The following is a 19878-nucleotide window of genomic DNA, read 5'->3' on the forward strand; positions in this document are numbered from 1 at the left end:
AAATCTAGGCAAAATAGATATGAAAATGGATGTAAATAATATAAATGAATGTGTTTGTAAGATAATTATAGAAGCTGCAGAAAATTCAATAAAGAAAGGAGGAAGACGGTGTGATAAGAAAATGGTACCATGATGGACAAGTGAATGTAGAGAAGTAATAAAATTAAGAAATAAAGCATTTAAAGCATTTAAAAGAAATCCAGTATTTCAGAACCTCACTGAACATAAAAGAAAACTAGCAATGGTGAGGAAAATTATTAGGAATGCAAAAAGAGAATATTGGAGGAATTTTTGTAGTACGGTAGGGAGAGAAACAAAAATTGATAAAATATGGAAAACAATTAAAAGAATGAATGGTTTTAAGAAAGAATATGGATATCCAATATTAAACGTAGAAAACACAACTATAATAAAAGACGAAGAAAAAGCTGAAATACTAGCTAAAACATTTAATAAAATTCATAATTCAAATAACATTAGTGATGAGGGAAGGAAAGGGAGGGAAGCCACAAAACTGAAATACAAATATTTACTACAGAACACTGAAGAAACAAATAACTTAATGAATGAACCGTTTACAAAAGCAGAACTGAACTCTTTACTCAGAAAAATAAAGAATATGACACCTGGTAAAGATCATATTAATTACACAATGATACAACATCTCAGTGAATCATCCAAAGATGTCATATTAGAGCTTTATAATAAAGTCTGGGAGGAGGAGGAGCTGCCTCAGAGCTGGAAGGAGTCAATCATCGTACCAATAACTAAACCAGGAAAAGATAATACAAAACCAGAAAATTATAGACCCATTGCTTTAACAAATATATGCAAAATAATGGAAAAAATGATTAATAATAGATTAACATATTATTTGAATAGCAACGGATACATTACTAAAGTGCAAAGTGGTTTTAGAAAAGGGAGAAATATTAATGATCCAACGTTGTGTTTAGAACATGAAATCAGAAGAGCGCAAGTTAATAAAGAAAGTGTAGTAGCTGTATTTTTTGACATAGAGAAAGCTTATGATATGATGTGGGTTGAAGGATTACTGATTAAATTAAATAAAATGAAAATTACTGGGAAAATGTGTAACTGGATTCAAATTGTTTTTAACAAATAGAACTTTTCAAGTTAAAATAGATCAAGAAATATCAAGAAAATATGTCGTAGACAATGGAACACCGCAAGGTAGTATTATAAGTCCAATATTGTTCACTATAATGATAAACAACGTATTTACAGAAATTGGAAAAGAAATAGGATGTTCACTTTTTGCAGATGATGGAGCCATATGGAAAAGAGGGAAAAATGTAAAGATAACTAGAAAGAAAATACAGGCTGAGATAAGAAGGATAGAGGAGTGGGCTTTTCAATGGGGATTCAAGTTCTCAGTCGAGAAAACAAAAGTTATGGTAAAAAAAAACAAGAGAGGAAATAAAATTAAAATGATATAATCAAGAATTAGAACAAGTTAAATGTATAAAATTTTTAGGAATATGGTTTGATGAGAAAATCCTATGGAATATACATATTCAGAAAATAATAGATAAATGTAAGAAAGTATTAAATATGATGAGATGTTTGGCTGGCAGTGACTGGGGAGCAGATAGGGAAGCTTTAAAACAAAATTACACAGGATTGATCAGATCAAATATAGACTATGGAAGTATTATATATGGTTCAGCAGCAAAGACACATCTGGAATAATTAAATATTATACAGCATCAAGCATTAAGACTTTGTACAGGAGCTTTCAAAACAACCCCAACAGCAGCACTCGAAGTAGAAATGGGAGAAATGCCGTTAGATTTGAGGAGAACACAATTAACAATAAATTATTGGATACATTTACAAGGCAATAACCTGGGTCATCCAACACGAGAGATATTGAAGCCAAAAAATTATAAAAGAGACAAGAAGTTTTGGATGGATCATTAAAAAAATATCAGAAGAGTTTCATATACAAAATATAGTAATAAGTCCGATACTGCCAATAGCTGTTGTACCACCCTGGATCTTACCAGAAGCACAGGTAGATATGTCATTAATGGTAAAAAAGAAAAGAACATGTATATTAGAGTTAAATATAGTATAGGAATATGTTAATAATTTTTATCAATACCTTCAGATTTATACAGATGCATCGAAAATAAATGACAAACTAGGAATAGCATTCATAGTACCGGAATTTCAAATAAGAGTAGGAAAACGAATCACAAATGGTTTATCAGTATACACAGGAGAAATATTAGCAATACTTTTAGCAGTACAGTGGATGGAAGACATAAAGCCTTTAAAAACAATAATTTGTTCAGATTCAAGTTCAGTATTATTGAGTTTAAAATATAACCATTCAGACAGCAGGCCAGACATTCTACTAGAAATACAGCATACTTTATTCAGACTACAAATGATGGGTTTATCAATAGTATTTTTATGGGGTTAAAGGAAATGAGATGGCAGATAAGATGGCTAAGAAGGTAACGCAAAATCATATCAGTTTTATAGTACATTTAAGTAAATCAGAAGGAAAGAGCATCATCAAACAAAAATTGAAGGAAGAATGGCAGACAAGGTGGGATGGAGAAAGAAAAGGAAGATGGTTTTATAGGATCAAAAAGGCAGTTGGTGAAAAAAGAACTGGAAGAAGGAGCAGAAAGGAGGAAAGGGTAAGACTAAGATTAGGACACACAGGACTTAATTATACACTGTTTAAAATACATAAACATAATACAGGACAATGTGACTACTGTGGGATGGATGAAACAATTTAACATGTTTTTATAGAGTGTTTGAAATATGAGCTGGAAAGAAGATTTATGAAGAGAGAATTTGAAAGGATTAAAGAAAAGTTTAGTATAATAGATTCATTACAAAAGACAATAGGGAGCAAACATATACAAATTATTTTAAGATTCCTAAAAAAAACAAAATTATTTAATAGAATTTGAGTATATTAGATATTAATCCATGTTGAACCACACTCCATACCAGTAGTGGCGGTAATGCACACCTACAGATTTATGCCAACCGTCATTAAACACCAGAAGAAGAAGAAGAAGAAGAAGAAGAAGATAGGTCGGTGGTCTCCCTGCTTATCATATGTTCTTCAATTATTGCTCCCTACCTGAACCCCAAACGGAGAAGGGGTCATACTGAGTCCTAACTATTATGGCTGATAGCACCAACAAGACGGTGTATGAGATCTTCCAAAGCATGGAGCAAGGACCACCTGCAGCTACTAGCAATGCCGCTGCTCAGGTAAGGTCTTCCGTTTAATTTATAGTGGCTAACCTACCTAACGGATTAACTGTAGTTCATTTTAAAAGTTCATTTTAAAAGCCCGTGTGTACGTCATGTGCTCACCAGACGGGCAGGGTCAGTACCCTGTTGATGCATGTGACCTTTATTAACTGTTAGCTGGCTGTAATTCACAAGGCAAACATGTGACAAGAGTACAGGTCTTGTTCTGGCGCAACGCAAATGAGTCTATTTCTAAAGGAACTGTGAGATATTTATAATATACACGTTTTTATGTGTTTGTTCTTGGAGGCTTGATTAGTCTAGACAACAGAAATAAACTGCAGTACAAACTGACTTTTGGTCAGTATAAAAAAAATGATTTATCTGAAGTCCTCTTTACGTCATATAATGGGCAACATGTTTTAAATAAAATATTTTCACAAGGAACATACTTTAAAAAAAACGATACATGGATCATTTTGTTAATATTTACAAAAGAAGTTCTCAGATTCACTGGTTCTGGTGTTCATAGTTCTGAACTTAATTCAGTGTTTGATATTTTGGCTGTTTTATATAAAAATACCAAAAAAAAAACAAAAAAAAGTGCTGATCAACATTGAGCTCTGGACTTTGGTCTGGTGTCTGTCAATAATTATCACACTGCATACAGCTGAACCAGTCCCTGTCAAACAGAGACGGCATCTTGGTCACCATTAAAATATGAGCCTCAGTTTGCATGTTTCTTTTTCACACTGGCACACCAGTGTTGTTTAAACTGAAAGAATACAGAGTCTGGCAGATTGTTGGGACCTCTGGCAAAAATGTGTAAAAAGCCATCAAATAAATTCATTGTAATCTCCCAGTGACATTTTTAGAAAAATCCAACCTTTAAGATGTGTACATCCATTCAGGGTGGACAAAGATCCCACAATATAAAGAAATATGTTTAACCAACATACTGGGGGACAAGTATTGAAACCACTGACATTCGATTTAAAATAAATGTAACTGAAACTGTTTTTTATGTATTACTTTCTCTAACTTGATCAGAATCCAAAGAAATTCTAATTTAGTGTTTCACTTCCTTTTTCCTGATGGTATAAAAATGATGGGGAGGCCAAATGATTGAAAAACCTTTTGTTTATTCCGGCTATTATTCAACTAATTTTAAGTATTGATTAGTTAGAAGTGAGCTGATGGAGACTAAGATTGAGCTTTTCTGCAACAAAAGCTCCAGAGGGTTAATATGTGGGAAACTTTGTCCTTCCTACTGTTAAGCATGGTGGAAAATGTGTGATGTGGGACTGATCTTTTTCAAGGACCCTGGAGACCTTTAAATTATTTAAAATACCAGGAGAGGATAGACTTCAACCAGGAAATGATAAGGTGTTGATTTTGGATCTTTGTGCAGGATCTATAAGTCATTAGACACAAAATTCTACTTCTTTCACGGCCAGCTGGGTCCAGGACCCAAACAGAAAAAAATAAGGACTCTGAATGTTCTAGAACAGGCGTGTCATTCAATTCTGTTCCCGTCTCCATCAGGCCTGGCTAGATCATCACTCCCGTTCCTTTGGTTTCTTCATGGATGGGAAGTTTGTCCGCCCAGAAAACAGACAGAACTTCTCCCTGGCTGATTCCAAAGGTGAATGCTGTGTCCCTGTTAGCTGATAACTCCAAACAAGACGCGTTTAATTTCAAATATTTTTTTTTATATTTGATCCCATCTTACCAGGGGGTGTGCTCTGCACCACAGTGTGTGCTGAGGATTCTGACATCTCCCAGTGTGCTTCCTCTGCCGCCACCGGCTACACGTCCTGGAGCAACCTGACCTGCTCCCAGAGATCCAAAGCCCTGCTCAGGTCTGACTAGCTTGCATTCCCACTTTATTCCATCCCTCTGCAGTTTATCTGGATGCTTTATGTCCACCTTGAACAGGTTGGTGAGTGTCCTCGGGCTACACGGTCAGTGTTTGTCAGAGCTGTGTGCACTCTGTGAGACGACCTGCTCGCCCTCAGCTCTGGTCAGACAGCTGCAGTACTACAGCAGCTGGGCACAGCTCAGAGACACGCTCATCCCCAGCTGGACACCTGTCGGTAAGAAAGCAGCATGCAGACTTCACTGCAAAGCACTTTGTGTTAAAACTTTTTTTTTTAATAGTTAAAAGTATTTTTTTGTCTTCTAGGCGTGGTGGTAGTTGTCTCTTCTGATGACTGCTCCCTCTATTCCCTGATGCTCAAAGTCCTGCCAGCGCTGGCCATGGGTAAAACACACACATCTGTGTCTCAAATTGCGTTTTTGTTTTAGTTGCAAAACCTAAAAGGGCTTGAAAAGTTTCGATTCCCCTCGAACTCAACCACAAATTTTAGAATATTGTATTTTCTTGGAATATATATGACAGATTAACACAGTTTGGTGCATAAATGTGAAATGAAAGGCAAACATACAGTGGTTGGACAATGAAACTGAAACACCTGGTTTTAGACCACAATAATTTATTAGTATGGTGTAGGGCCTCCTTTTGCAGCCAATACAGCATCAATTCGTCTTGGGAATGACATATACAAGTCCTGCACAGTGGTCAGAGGGATTTTAAGCCATTCTTCTTGCAGGATAGTGGCCAGGTCACTACGTGATACTGGTGGAGGAAAACGTTTCCTGACTCGCTCCTCCAAAACACCCCAAAGTGGCTCAATAATATTTAGATCTGGTGACTGTGCAGGCCATGGGAGATGTTCAACTTCACTTTCATGTTCATCAAACCAATCTTTCACCAGTCTTGCTGTGTGTATTGGTGCATTGTCATCCTGATACACGGCACCGCCTTCAGGATATAATGTTTGAACCATTGGATGCACATGGTCCTCAAGAATGGTTCGGTAGTCCTTGGCAGTGACACGCCCATCTAGCACAAGTATTGGGCCAAGGGAATGCCATGATATGGCAGCCCAAACCATCACTGATCCACCCCCATGCTTCACTCTGGGCATGCAACAATCTGGGTGGTACGCTTCTTTGGGACTTCACACCGTAACTCTCCTGGATATGGGGAAAACAGTAAAGATGGACTCATCAGAGAACAATACATGTTTCACATTGTCCACAGCCCAAGATTTGCGCTCCTGGCACCATTGAAACCGACGTTTGTCATTGGCATGAATGACCAAAGGTTTAGCTATAGCAGCCCGGCCGTGTATATTGACCCTGTGGAGCTCCCGACGGACAGTTCTGGTGGAAACAAGAGAGTTGAGGTACATATTTAATTCTGCCGTGATTTGGGCAGCCGTGGTTTTATGTTTTTTGGATACAATCCAGGTTAGCACCCGAACATCCCTTTCAGACAGCTTCCGCTTGCATCCACTGTTAATCCTGTTGGATGTGGTTCGTCCTTCTTGGTGGTATGCTGACATTACCCTGGATACCGTGCCTCTTGATACATCACAAAGACTTGCTGTCTTGGTCACAGATGCGCCAGCAAGACGTGCACCAACAATTTGTCCTCTTTTGAACTCTGGTATGTCACCCATAATGTTGTGTGCATTTCAATATTTTGAGCAAAACTGTGCTCTTACCCTGCTAATTGAACCTTCACACTCTGCTCATACTGGTGCAATGTGCAATCAATGAAGACTGGCTACCAGGCTGGTCCAATTTAGCCATGAAACCTCCCACACTAAAATGACAGGTGTTTCAGTTTCATTGTCCAACCCCTGTACATCCTACATGTGGTGGTGCATTTGTGTTTAGGCATGCCCTTTAATCCAATTCAATTCAATTCAAAAATACTTTATTAATCCCAAAGGGAAATTAAATGTTGTTATAGCTCATATTATGAAGGTTTCTTCAAAGAGTCGTTGTAGATGCTGATGGTTGTGGGCAGGAAGGATCTCCTGTAGCGCTTCGTCTTACAGCAGATCTGAAGAAGCCTCTGACTGAAGACACTCTGTTGTTGTACAACATGAAGAGGATGCTCAGGGGTCTCCATAATGTTCTTCATTTTATGAAGAATCCTTCTTTCCACAATGATCTCCAGAGGTTCCAGAAGAGTCCCCAGAACAGAGCCAGCCTTTTTTATCAGCTTGTTGAGCTTTTTTAAGTCCCTGGCTCTGATGCTGCTTCCCCAGCAGATGATGGTAGAAGAGATCACACTCTCCACAACAGACTTATAGAAGATATGCAGCATCTTGCTACAAACACCGAAGGTCCTAAGCTTCCTCAAGAAGTACAGTCTGCTCTGTCCCTTCTGTTTCCAGGTAACTCTGTGGTTGTCGTTCCGGGTCGGAGTACTGCCCCTCCAGCACTTCTCTTAGCGCAGCTTTTTACAGGAGCGGGACTTCCTGCAGGGACTCTTAACGTTTTAACAGGAAAGGATGTCACATTGGGTGCCAAAGTGTCCCAGAATCCCAACGTGAGCTACATCACTTACAGCGGCAACAAGCAGGTGTGTGTTACATTCGAGGTAATATCTAAACCATCCATGTTTTAAAATGTTTCTATGGCTGACCTTTCAACATGTTCCCTCTCAGGATGGGCTGGTACTGTGTAAGGCCTCAGCAGGAATGGGTGTTCCCGTGTCTGTCTCTCCGTGCGTTGGTGCTACATGTCCCTTTATCATCTTTGAGTCAGCTGACATCGATAGCGCTCTGGATGAAGTCCTACAGATTGCCTTCATGAAGAAGAAAGAGGTGGGTATCGTAGGGAGAAAGAGAAGCTGCAGCTTCTCTTTTGTTTTCTGTATATCCACCAAACTGGTGAATTATTCTACCTTTTCACTCTGCCATTAGGTCCACTGGGTGCTGTGTGTGCAGGAGAGTGTGTCAGACAGCGTTGTAGCCCGGCTAAAGCTGCGAATGGCAGGCATGAAGTGTGTTGCTCTGAGCAGCGACGCAGACAGGGTCCTGGTGGATGCTGCAGTACAGGAGGCTCAGCAGCAGGGGGCCATGGTTAGTTGGGAAACTAAAAGGAGAAAAACAAAAAACTTAAGAGGAAACATTAGCTTTTCTCTTGAGATTTTAATGCCATGCAAAAATACAATTGAGCAAACTGATGAGTGTCTTCCAAAAGTATTCATATTTCTTCAACTTATTACATTTTTTCAAGTTACAACCACAAACGTCAATGGATTGTTTTAGGGATTTTCTCCATTTTGTTTAATTTTTTTTCCCCTAAAAATCTGTAAAGTGTGCTTTTGTATCCAGTCTCGTAGAGTCCATTTTTTGTAGAACCATCTTTAACCACAATCACAACCTAAAGCCTTCTCTACCAGTTTGCTTATAAAGGCACTGATATTTTTGGCCATTTTTCTTTGCAAAATAGATCAAACTCAGTGGGACTGGATCGAGATCATCTTTAAACAACAATTTTCAAGAGTTTCAATTGATTCTCCTTATTTGGATTTAGGTCTCGACTTTGACTGAGCCATTGTAAGATGAATATACTTTGATCTGAACGATTGCTTGACAACTCTAGAGTCGTTGTCCTCCTGGATGGTGAACCTTCGGCCCACTCTCAGGTCTTTTGCAGCATGTAACAGGTATTCTTCCAGGATTGTCACGTACTTCATCTTCTTGTCAACTCTGAGCAGCTTCCCTCTTTCTCCTACAGACAAACATCCCCACAGCATAATGCTGCCACCAGCTAGTCTCTCTGTAGTTCTGGTTTGCTCTGGGTGATGTGCAGTGATAGCTTTTTGTCACACATGAAGGCCAAAAGAATACATTTTAGTGTCTGACCAGAGGACCTTCCACGTGTTTTTCTGTTCCCTCTACTTGGTTTGGGGCAAATTTTCAGTTGGACTTCTTATGACTTTGTTTTAACAGTGGATCTCCTTTTGCACAACTCACAGTTTCCCTGTCGAGAGATTCTGGATCTCCTCCAGAGTTACCATGGGAAATCTTGGTGGTTTCTCTGATTCATTTATGAAGAGAGGCATGTTGTGGTAGATGTGCAGGTGTGCCATACTTTCTCCATATTCAGACCATGGGTTAAACAGAGTTCTGTTATGTTTAAAGTTTGCAACCCAATCCTGCTTTAAACTTGAGAAAAACAAAAGGCTAAAGGGGTATGAATACTTTTTCAAGACACTGTATGAGTTCTATATGTCAGCTGATGCTAACAGGCCGGGGTAATAAGGTTAAAAAAAACAATGATAATGTTTTCCTTTTTGTTTTTCTGTCCTCAGCTGGTCCAGCCCTGCAGTGCCAGACCTTCTGGTGCCCAGTACCCTCCCACGGTGCTCTGTGGGGCGGCCCCATCCTCTCCATATGTGGTCACCCCCCCTCCTGGACCTTTGCTGCCTCTCCTGACTTTCAGGAGCAGTGCAGAAGCTGTGATCTTAGGTAAAGAAATATTTAAAGGCATGGCATAGGACCTGTTATGGTGCTCTGTTGAAGCATGTTGGCCTGCTACATAGCTTTTATTGTTGTTTTTCATTGCATCAATCAGTCACATATTTAAGAAGAATTGTAGCCCTTGTTTTCATGCCTGTAAACATAGTTGCTCTGTTTCTGCACAGGGAACCACAGTCCTCATGGCCATGCAGCATCAATCTGGACTGAAGACCTCACCTTGGCTCTGGAGACAGCGAAGAGGTATATACCAATTTCCATTTTTGCTATTACCCAAAACTTGTTTTTTTTGCCTACTTATGGAGAATGTTTTTCCCCAGTCTGTCTGTTGGCTCAGTGTGGGTGAATTCCAGCTGCGTCTCAGATCCCTGTCTACCTGTCTCCGGCCACAAGGACAGCGGGACCTGCACCGATGGAGGACAGGAGGCAGGTTTTGATTCTTTCTCACCTTGCCAGCAGTTTGACAGGCGATCCTTGTGAAGCTGACTGCAGTTCAACATGTTGGGCCGACATAAACATCATTTGGTTTTAGAGTCATTCAGCTGCTGCTAAAGAGACACATTCTGTTTTCTGTTTAACAATCTATGCATTAATACCTGAACACACTCAAGCTGCTTGAGAGAAAGGGTGTGAGGTAAAGTCACATTGTTTAGCTAACAAGATATTTCTTTACCAGGCTGACTGTATAAAAATGTGGGGGTTTTTTCTGTTATTTGGCTTTTTGAAATTATGTAAACAGTGTAACATGAGCACAGCAGGAATTTATGGATAAACAAGCAGGTTAAAGAGAAAATGCCAAAAATAGGACAGTTAGACTTCTGTCACATCAAACACACCATTATAAATGTACTGGACTTGGTGGCCCTTAAACTTTTTCACATTCTGTCACATCACAAACACAAACCTCAATACATATTAGTGGGACTTTATGTGATGATAAAACACAAAGAAGTAACCAATTGCAAAGAGAAAGACTGGTTGTCAGCATTTTTCACAAGTAAAAGTCTGAAAGTGTGGAGAACATCTGTATTCGGTCCCCTTGAATCAATCATTGCTTTGTAGAACCACCTCTTGTGTAATTAGAGCTTCATGTTTCTATCAGCTTTGCACATCGAGAGACTGAAATTTCTGCCCATTTTTCTTTGCCAAATAGCTCAAGCTGGTCAGATTGCATGGAGAGCATCTGTGAGGATTAACTTCCAAGTTTTCCTACAGATTTTCAATAGGCTTATGTGCGGACTTTGTCTAGGCCATTCTAACATGAATATGTTTTGATCTAAACCACTCCATTGTAGCTCTGGCTGCACGATAATTATCCTGCTGGAGGGTGAAGCTCTGCTTCCATCTCAACTCTTTTGCAGCTTCAAACAGGTTTTATTCCAGAATTGCTCTTCTGCAAGGCACAGTATAAAGCAAATTGATTGCTGGTACGGCTGTTCAGGCTTCTGCTGATCATGATTCTTATCTCTGTGTTTACATCTCCTCTGCCTTCCTCCAGGGTCTGTACCAGTTTCTCCGTCCCTCCTTTTCTTCCCCTCTTCCTCGCTCCTCCCCTGTTTCTTTGGACTACTCAAAGTTTGGAACAGAACCCGCCCAGGCTGTCATTCCCGATAGCCCAGACCATACCAGGCAGGTTTTTAATGCTCTCTGCCATAGAGTCTCCAGTGCTGATTTAAGCGTTGTTTGTTCATCTCTCTCTCTCTGTCTCTCTGATAGTATCCCTCAGTCCTACCCGCAGTTTGTTGGTGGTAAAGCATGTAAATCAGTGTCTGGCTGCAGTATGCCTGTCCAAACACCAGGGGGCGAGAGTGTGTTAGCCTTTTGTCCTGATGGAGGCCGGAAAGACGTCCGGAATGCTGTGGAGGCTGCCATCAAAGTTCAGCCTGGGTGAGAGCTTTGCCACATGCCTATATTCACAAATACATGCTCACAATCAGCACTCTGACAGAAAACACGTCTACTAGCAAAGCAGAGGACAGTTTTACATACAGCTGATGGAAAAAAAAGTCAAAGAACTGTTTGGGATGAACCGGAAACCTTTAACAAAACTGATAGGCCATCTTAATCTACATATATTTTAATAAACATGGATTTATGTAGCAATTTAAGGTTGCTCAGTCAATAACCAGACCAGATCTGTTCACTTACATATTTTTGATGGATCAGAAAAAGCGGTGAGAAACAAGACAATGTCCTTCAACCCCTGTAAAACCCACCCAACATGAACAATGTTCAATGTAAACACTAGTTTAATCATTTTCTTTAGTTTATGTCATGGAGATTGACCAAAGCTGAAACCTGTTCTCTTCACACTAAAAACTTGTTTTGTATACAACAACTAGAGTTTATTAAAGACAGTTTTAACAATAAATTCATATTTTTCTCCTGTGCTGCCCTCATTCACCCATAGTTCAATGTGATCTAGATAAAACTGTTTCTATCTAAGTCATACAGTCTCTGAACAAAGTACAGAGATTAATCATCAATAGAGTGTAATGAACTGAAACATTGTAAACACATGGCCTCAGATCTGGCACAGCTCCTGGCTAAAGTCTTTACCCTTTTTACTTTTTGCCAGGGTCCAATTCCAGATTTCAACATTTTATTGGGATTCGTCGTGTGGAAACTTTAAAACTGCTTTAAAAATAAGAATCTAAGAAAATGTGGCATGCATTTGTATTCAACCCCGCTGAGTCAATACTTCATACAACCACCTTCCTCTGCTACTACAGCTGCAAGTCTTTTAGGCTGTGTCTCTACCAGCTTTGCGCTTCTAGAGACGGAGTGTTTTACCTCTTCTTTGCAACATCACATAAACTCCGTTAGATTACACTGACCATCAACTTTCAAGTCCTGCACAGATTGATTTACATATATTTAGGTTTGGATTTGATTAGACCATTCTAAAGCTTGATTATGCTTTGATCTACAGGTCCTTCTCAAAATATTAGCATATTGTGATAAAGTTCATTATTTTCCATAATGTCATGATGAAAATTTAACATTCATATATTTTAGATTCATTGCACACTAACTGAAATATTTCAGGTCTTTTATTGTCTTAATACGGATGATTTTGGCATACAGCTCATGAAAACCCCAAATTCCTATCTCACAAAATTAGCATATCATTAAAAGGGTCTCTAAACGAGCTATGAACCTAATCATCTGAATCAACGACTTAACTCTAAACACCTGCAAAAGATTCCTGAGGCCTTTAAAACTCCCAGCCTGGTTCATCACTCAAAACCCCAATCATGGGTAAGACTGCCGACCTGACTGCTGTCCAGAAGGCCACTATTGACACCCTCAAGCAAGAGGGTAAGACACAGAAAGACATTTCTGAATGAATAGGCTGTTCCCAGAGTGCTGTATCAAGGCACCTCAGTGGGAAGTCTGTGGGAAGGAAAAAGTGTGGCAGAAAACGGTGCACAACGAGAAGAGGTGACCAGACCCTGAGGAAGATTGTGGAGAAGGGCCGATTCCAGACCTTGGGGGACCTGCGGAAGCAGTGGACTGAGTCTGGAGTAGAAACATCCAGAGCCACCGTGCACAGGCGTGTGCAGGAAATGGGCTACAGGTGCCGCATTCCCCACGTCAAGCCACTTTTGAACCAGAAACAGCGGCAGAAGCGCCTGACCTGGGCTACAGAGAAGCAGCACTGGACTGTTGCTCAGTGGTCCAAAGTACTTTTTTCAGATGAAAGCAAATTCTGCATGTCATTCGGAAATCAAGGTGCCAGAGTCTGGAGGAAGACTGGGGAGAAGGAAATGCCAAAATGCCAGAAGTCCAATGTCAAGTACCCACAGTCAGTGATGGTCTGGGGTGCCGTGTCAGCTGCTGGGGTTGGTCCACTGTGTTTTATCAAGGGCAGGGTCAATGCAGCTAGCTATCAGGAGATTTTGGAGCACTTCATGCTTCCATCTGCTGAAAAGCTTTATGGAGATGAAGATTTCATTTTTCAGCACGACCTGGCACCTGCTCACAGTGCCAAAACCACTGGTAAATGGTTTACTGACCATGGTATTACTGTGCTCAATTGGCCTGCCAACTCTCTTGACCTGAACCCCATAGAGAATCTGTGGGATATTGTGAAGAGAACGTTGAGAGACTCAAGACCCAACACTCTGGATGAGCTAAAGGCCGCTATCGAAGCATCCTGGGCCTCCATAAGACCTCAGCAGTGCCACAGGCTGATTGCCTCTATGCCACGCCGCATTGAAGCAGTCATTTCTGCAAAAAGATTCCCGACCAAGTATTGAGTGCATAACTGTACATGATTATTTGAAGGTTGACGTTTTTTGTATTAAAAACACTTTTCTTTTATTGGTCGGATGAAATATGCTAATTTTGTGAGATAGGAATTTTGGGTTTTCATGAGCTGTATGCCACAATCATCCGTATTAAGACAATAAAAGACCTGAAATATTTCAGTTAGTGTGCAATGAATCTAAAATATATGAATGTTACATTTTCATCATGACATTATGGAAAATAATGAACTTTATCACAATATGTTAATTTTTTGAGAAGGACCTGTATGGCTGAATGTTTAAATGGTAAATGGCCTGTACTTGTATAGCACCTTATCAAGTCCCCAGAGACCCCAAAGGGCTTCACTCTACATTCAGTCATCCACCCATTCACACACGCATTCACACACACATTCACACACTGACAGAAGTGAGGCTGCCATACACAGGCGCCTCTGACCACCATCAGTAGCCAAGGCAGGTAAAGTGTCTTGCCCAAGGACACAATGAAACAGACAGCGGGGGCTCGAACTGGCAACCCATCCCCCCCCCCCAATATTTTCAGCTGTTTTTAGCTCCTTTGATGGTTTTATCAGCTCTGGTCAGTTTTCTTCGCCTCTTGGGGGGGGGGGAATAAAGGGTCCCCATAGCATAATGCTGCCACTTCCATGTTTCACTGTGATGCTGGTGTGTTCATTGTAATGTCTGGTGGTAGTTTTCCTCCACAATTAGTGTTTAGCTTGTACAGCAATGAGTTAAATTCTGGTCTTTGATCTGTTTTGTGACCTAACCTCTCTGCCGTTTCTCTGATGTTCTCTGAGGCCTTCAAAGAGCAGCTGAATTTATGCTGAGATTAAATTACAGACAGCCAGCCTCTGTTTAATAAGAAGGTAATTCGTTGCACCCAGAATTTGAGTTGTACGAAAAAAGAACTGTGCAACTGTCTTGGTCTTTGACATAAAATCCCAATAAAATACTTAAAGTTCAAGAATACTTTTGTAGTTTGGGCATCATATGATCCCAGAGTGGAATTTAACTCGACAAACCTAGATGTTACCATCAGAGTCCAGTAAGAATAATTTAAACATCCTTTTGCTCTTTTAGCTGGATGAAGAAGAGTCCGTCAGCACGCGCTCAGTCACTCTACTCTCTGGCCAAAGGCTTAGAATCCAAGAAGAAAGATGTTTCTGCATCAGTCAGCACCCAGCTGGGGGTTTCAGTGGATGAAGCTGATAAAGAGGTGGAGCTCAGCATTGCCAGGCTCAACGTTTGGGCAGCTTACTGTGACAAAGTACAAGGTGGATCCCTGGTGAGGCCTTTAGAGGTTATTCAGTTATAAACCTCTACAATGCAGCATGTGAATGGAACGAGCAGTTTCCACTGATGTTAATAGATCATTATACTCCTTTGGTTCACCATCTTCCTCTCTTCCTCAGCCCATTCCACAGTCAGGTGCTGCTCTCTCCTTCCCTGAAGCCCTGGGGGTTGTTGGGATCATCTTACCCGACAAAGCTCCCCTCCTCTCCATGGTAACGGTTCTTGGGGCAGCCATTGCCACAGGCAACGCAGTTATCCTGGTCCCCAGTCAGACGTTTCCGCTCCCTGCCTTGGCTTTCATTCAGGTGAAAGAGAAACCTAACTCTGATGAGGACTTTGGATCATCTTTGTTTAAACTAATAAATAACAGAGTTAAACCAATAGAAACAAGGATTTTAAATATTTTTATGACGTCAAGATCTCATTTTGAAACAGTATTGATTTCAAGCATGATTTCTTTCTTCCTCTTCCTCATCAGGTGCTTCAGTCCTCAGACCTGCCAGCAGGCCTGGTAAACATCATCACAGGAAATCGAGACCAGCTCACAGTGGCTCTGGCTAATCACAGCGTCATCAAGGCTATCTGGTACTGGGGCCGTGCTGAGGTGAGGACAACATTCTAGGCTTATTAAGTATAATAACAAACACTACATACCGTGTAATCCCAGCCTGTACTCTCTGGTGTGTTGCTTTAGGGTTGTCAGTACCTCCAGTACACCTGCACCAGCCCGCTGAAAACCCTGCGACTCTTCTGCCAAAAGGACGGGGAGGAGAGCGATGCAGGGATGGACTGGGCTCAGTCTCATCCTTCTCTGCTGGAGGATTTGTGGAGAAATGCTGTCCAGTGGAAAAGTGTGTGGATTCCCACTGCATGAGACATTTAGAGGACAACTTTAGTCAGCGTCGTCCTAAAGAGATAACAGAAGTATGTTAGATTGTTAGTTATGGCAGGAGGAGGGAAGAGATGGGATGTTTTGATGGTTACTTATTAACAGCAATACTCGAGATGATCTAGGCACTTTTTACAGTCTGTCCAAATATGTCAAATATATCAGGATGAGGTTTTTTTTTTTTCACTGTGATTAAAAATGACCAGAGCCAGTAATTCTCCATGCCAAAGTTAAAAGTTCAATGCAAACACAGAACAATACCAACATCATATCATAATTTGCAAAAGAAACACGATGTATTCTTTGTCAAAAGAATTTCATTTTCTCTGGGTTTATCAGTGTTACATACATTCTGGATCACTTCCATTTTGGTTCTGGTTGTCTCTCAGAATCTGTAGAAAATACAGACAGTTGCAAATCAGTAGGTTTTCTACGTCCATTCTTGGTTATGGTGTTAATTGTTTTAGTTAATTTACCTTCATTTGGACCTAAATGCAGTACTTTTATGACTAGCCTTTTGTTGAAACATCACCGTGTTATTGAATACAGTACCCTGCTATAGTACTGAGGATCTATGTGATAGATCAGCACAAAGCAGTGCATCATTATGAAGTAAAGGGGAAAAGAAACAATCTATTACACCTAAACATCAGATCATTTGTTTGTCTTGTCTCTTACATGGCTTGTAACAAACTGTAAATGGGACTTCATATGGCTTTCCTCATAACTCCAACTAGTTAGAGTTAACTCTCTGTTGTTAGGTGTCTTCCAAACCCACCGATTTGTATGAAGGCAAAAAAAAAGTTCAATTTTAGTTTCACAAATCTGAAATCTACAGTGCTACCGAACGTATAGGGTCACGGCACCAACCACTAACTGCTTAAATGGCTGAGCTTAGTCTTCCCAGAAGGCCCTTTGGTAAGAACAGTGATATTTTTATGGAACGGTGCCTGCACTTGTGACCAATTATAAACAGGCTGTTAATGACTTAGCAAAACCAAAAATGCTAACTCAGCTCAGTACTTTTTGCTGGTATGTCTTTATTACTGTACAGTAAAACTGTAACTTAGAGCCATGGGTTTATTATGCAGTGAAAACATTTCCCAGAATATCTGAAAACCTATGCTAAAATTGTGAAATGAAATATATTTTAAATTTTTCTTACCACAGACTCTCCTCATAAACCATAAATTAAAGGAGAATTACACAAAGTATGCAATCTTTTTTGTAACTTGATTTTTTTTTTACTGAATAATCTTATTTTAATCTTCATGATTACCAGATCTCTTAGATTTCTTGCCTTGAGTTTAGTAAATCAGAGTTTAAATTTATTATTATTTTATATTCATTAACCCAGAAATTTGCAAACATATGAAAGCTAATCTGCTAAATTGTGTGCTGGTTAGCATTATGCATTTGGACTTGATGTTAGTATTAGTATACGTTGTAGTCGTTACATACAGAAGTTTACGTGTTTTAACGTCCACACTAGGAAAATAGATTGTGTTAAAATAGTGCTTAAATCACTCCTCTGGCTTCCTGTTTGTCAAAGAATAGATTTTAAAATAATGTAAAGCACAAAATGGTCTTATGCCTTAATTGATTTCAGAGTTGCTTCTCAAGTACAAACTATCTAGATCCCTCAGGTCTTCAGAGACCTACTCACTCAGCGTTCCTAGGGCCAGATATCAACAGGGTGAGGCAGCATTTAGTTTTTATGCATCTCAGATCTGGAACAAACTCTGAAAACCAAAACTGTGCATGGTCTTTTGGATTCTTTAAATCAAGACTGGAAACCTTTACGTTTACTAGCTTTCATTCAAAGATTCTGACTAATGAACCGATCACTGATAAGTGATTGAAGTGTGAGACTGAAGTTTAAATTGGCATTTTATGATTTGCTTATTTGTATGTGATGCTTTTAGGTGTTTGATATACATATAAAAGCAATGAATAAAAAAAAAATAGCAAGAAATGGGTTTAGGTTTGAATGTATTGTGCATTTTTTCTTATTCAAAAAGGTCAACATTATACTTAAAGATTTAATTAAATACTGTGAATTCAGTCATTTGAATGTATATATTTGTTGCATGTTTTTTGTAGCCATTAATATGCAGGTATAATTCTAACTGGCTATTTACCCAGTTAGAATTATAAAAAAAAAAAAAAAAAAAGGCCTTTGAGCATCGTCCATAAATATTCTGAAGGGTTGGCATCTGGACTTCAGGAAGGCAATTACAGAAGCTTATTGTTAGCCTGCTTCATCCATTCCAAAACCCGATTGCATTTGTGTTTGGAATCATTGTCCTGTTAATTTTGATTTAAAGTTATGTTAATTGATTTGGCTTTAGATCTCTTTATTATTATACCCGCTTTGTGCAGTGCACCAGTACCACTGGCAGTAAGAACACCCCACACCATGATGCTGCCACTAACATGATTGACAGTTTATACAGTGTTCTTTATGTTTGAAAGTCATACGTTTTCTCCTTGAAGCATACTGTTGTCATTGTGGCTAGATAGTTCAATCTTTTCTCTTTCTTCAAACGTTTTTTGGCCTGTGCCTGTGTATGCTGTGTGTGGCTGATTTCTGTTGAGTAGGTGCTTATTTTTATATCAAAACCCACTCTGTCTGTGGCAGCGTGCAGTAAAATCCACTTTACTGTGGACGGAGAGGCAGGAGTCCCTGCAGTTTCAAGTTGTCCGTTGCATAATTGAACAACATGAACCAAAAGGATGTGCTCCGAGCATCTCATTTTCAGAAACCAGTTTTGCTTCCTTTTATTCGTCTCTCAAAGTGCTTCCAGCCAGCAGACTGCTGAGGTAAACACATCTAGGGTCACATGATCTCCTCCCTCTGCTTGCTGCTCTCTTACCCAAAGAGGAACAAAGTAAAAAGGAATGTAACTGAGAGGCTGAGGAATGCTGATTTAGAACAGTGACTCAGCACTTTGCTGAATCATACCGTGCTTCTGTAAAAGGCTGACTCATCGTGTCATGAGTGCACAGAAAAACACATACAAGGATGTTATCAGAAATGCAGAGTCACTGTGAGTTTAGCACTTGGAAAAAGGGTAAATATAGATGTGCTTGTTAGTGATATTTAGTGATAAGTTTTGAAAAACAATATATAGTCCATTTCTGCTTAATTTCCCAGTTTGTCCATTTAATTAAAAGGGACAGTTTCCATTAATAAACATAAACACTTTAGTCTGTTGTGTAAAAAAAAGCCAGATTTAGCCTTACTAACTACATTTCATCCGCAGCCTCTGGCAAATCGATGCTATAAAACTCAAAACAATGTTTCAGACCTATTCTATCCTACAAGGTCAGACTGACAGAATTTATGGTTAGGGTTTTCCTTCCAGAACATTTACTAGGCAGCAGATACTTTTCCCTTCTAAATGAAGATGTTAGGCAGCATGTTATGGAACAAGCTTGTATACACTTGGCATTGTTCAGCATTAAGAAGGTTGGTAGCTTCACCTTCGTTTCATGGGGATTTTTGCCTCAAAGTGGAGATTACAAAACATTTCAAGAAACATAAACCAAACTGAGAAGATGTTACATTTTATTATATGTATCCAAATTACATGTGATATCTAATTAAAAACTTGGTATTAGCACCACTTATGGCATAAATCATCTCAAGCCAACCTAATGCCAAGAAACAATCACATTTGTAAGACTTTTCATTTAGCAGTTATTCATTCACCTTTATTTCACAACAATAGGGTGTTCTACATGAGTTGCAATTGAAAAAACATTATCTTTTCTATTCTTTCACTGACTCAGTTTTCCACGAAGCTATGAAACTAAAGTG

General features: G+C 39.6%; 1 protein-coding gene across 1 annotated transcript; it reads left to right on the forward strand.

Moving 5' to 3' along the window:
- Window positions 1-3050: 3050 nt before the first annotated feature.
- On the forward strand, window positions 3051-18395 carry aldh16a1 (aldehyde dehydrogenase 16 family, member A1). Its single transcript, XM_047359474.1, has 17 exons — window positions 3051-3267; window positions 4795-4894; window positions 4985-5111; window positions 5188-5345; window positions 5435-5512; window positions 7503-7690; window positions 7776-7934; window positions 8034-8192; window positions 9431-9587; window positions 9764-9839; window positions 9917-10022; window positions 11095-11225; window positions 11313-11483; window positions 14954-15158; window positions 15286-15471; window positions 15645-15770; window positions 15861-18395. Exons 1-17 carry the CDS (start codon window positions 3178-3180, stop codon window positions 16038-16040), a joined length of 2397 nt encoding a protein of 798 aa, XP_047215430.1. The 5' UTR covers window positions 3051-3177; the 3' UTR covers window positions 16041-18395.
- Window positions 18396-19878: the final 1483 nt, after the last annotated feature.

This window comes from Girardinichthys multiradiatus, chromosome Y (genome assembly GCF_021462225.1).
Source record: "Girardinichthys multiradiatus isolate DD_20200921_A chromosome Y, DD_fGirMul_XY1, whole genome shotgun sequence".
Taxonomy (NCBI): domain Eukaryota; kingdom Metazoa; phylum Chordata; class Actinopteri; order Cyprinodontiformes; family Goodeidae; genus Girardinichthys; species Girardinichthys multiradiatus.

Bases quoted from the DNA above. Each gene is read 5' to 3' on its own strand.
- aldh16a1 (XM_047359474.1), top strand. From the start codon at position 3,178: ATGGCTGATAGCACCAACAAGACGGTGTATGAGATCTTCCAAAGCATG. The intron at 11,226-11,312 runs GCAGGTTTTTAA...TCTCTCTGATAG, and splicing joins GATAGCCCAGACCATACCAG to TATCCCTCAGTCCTACCCGC. The intron at 15,159-15,285 runs GTGAGGCCTTTA...TCTCTTCCTCAG, and splicing joins AAGTACAAGGTGGATCCCTG to CCCATTCCACAGTCAGGTGC.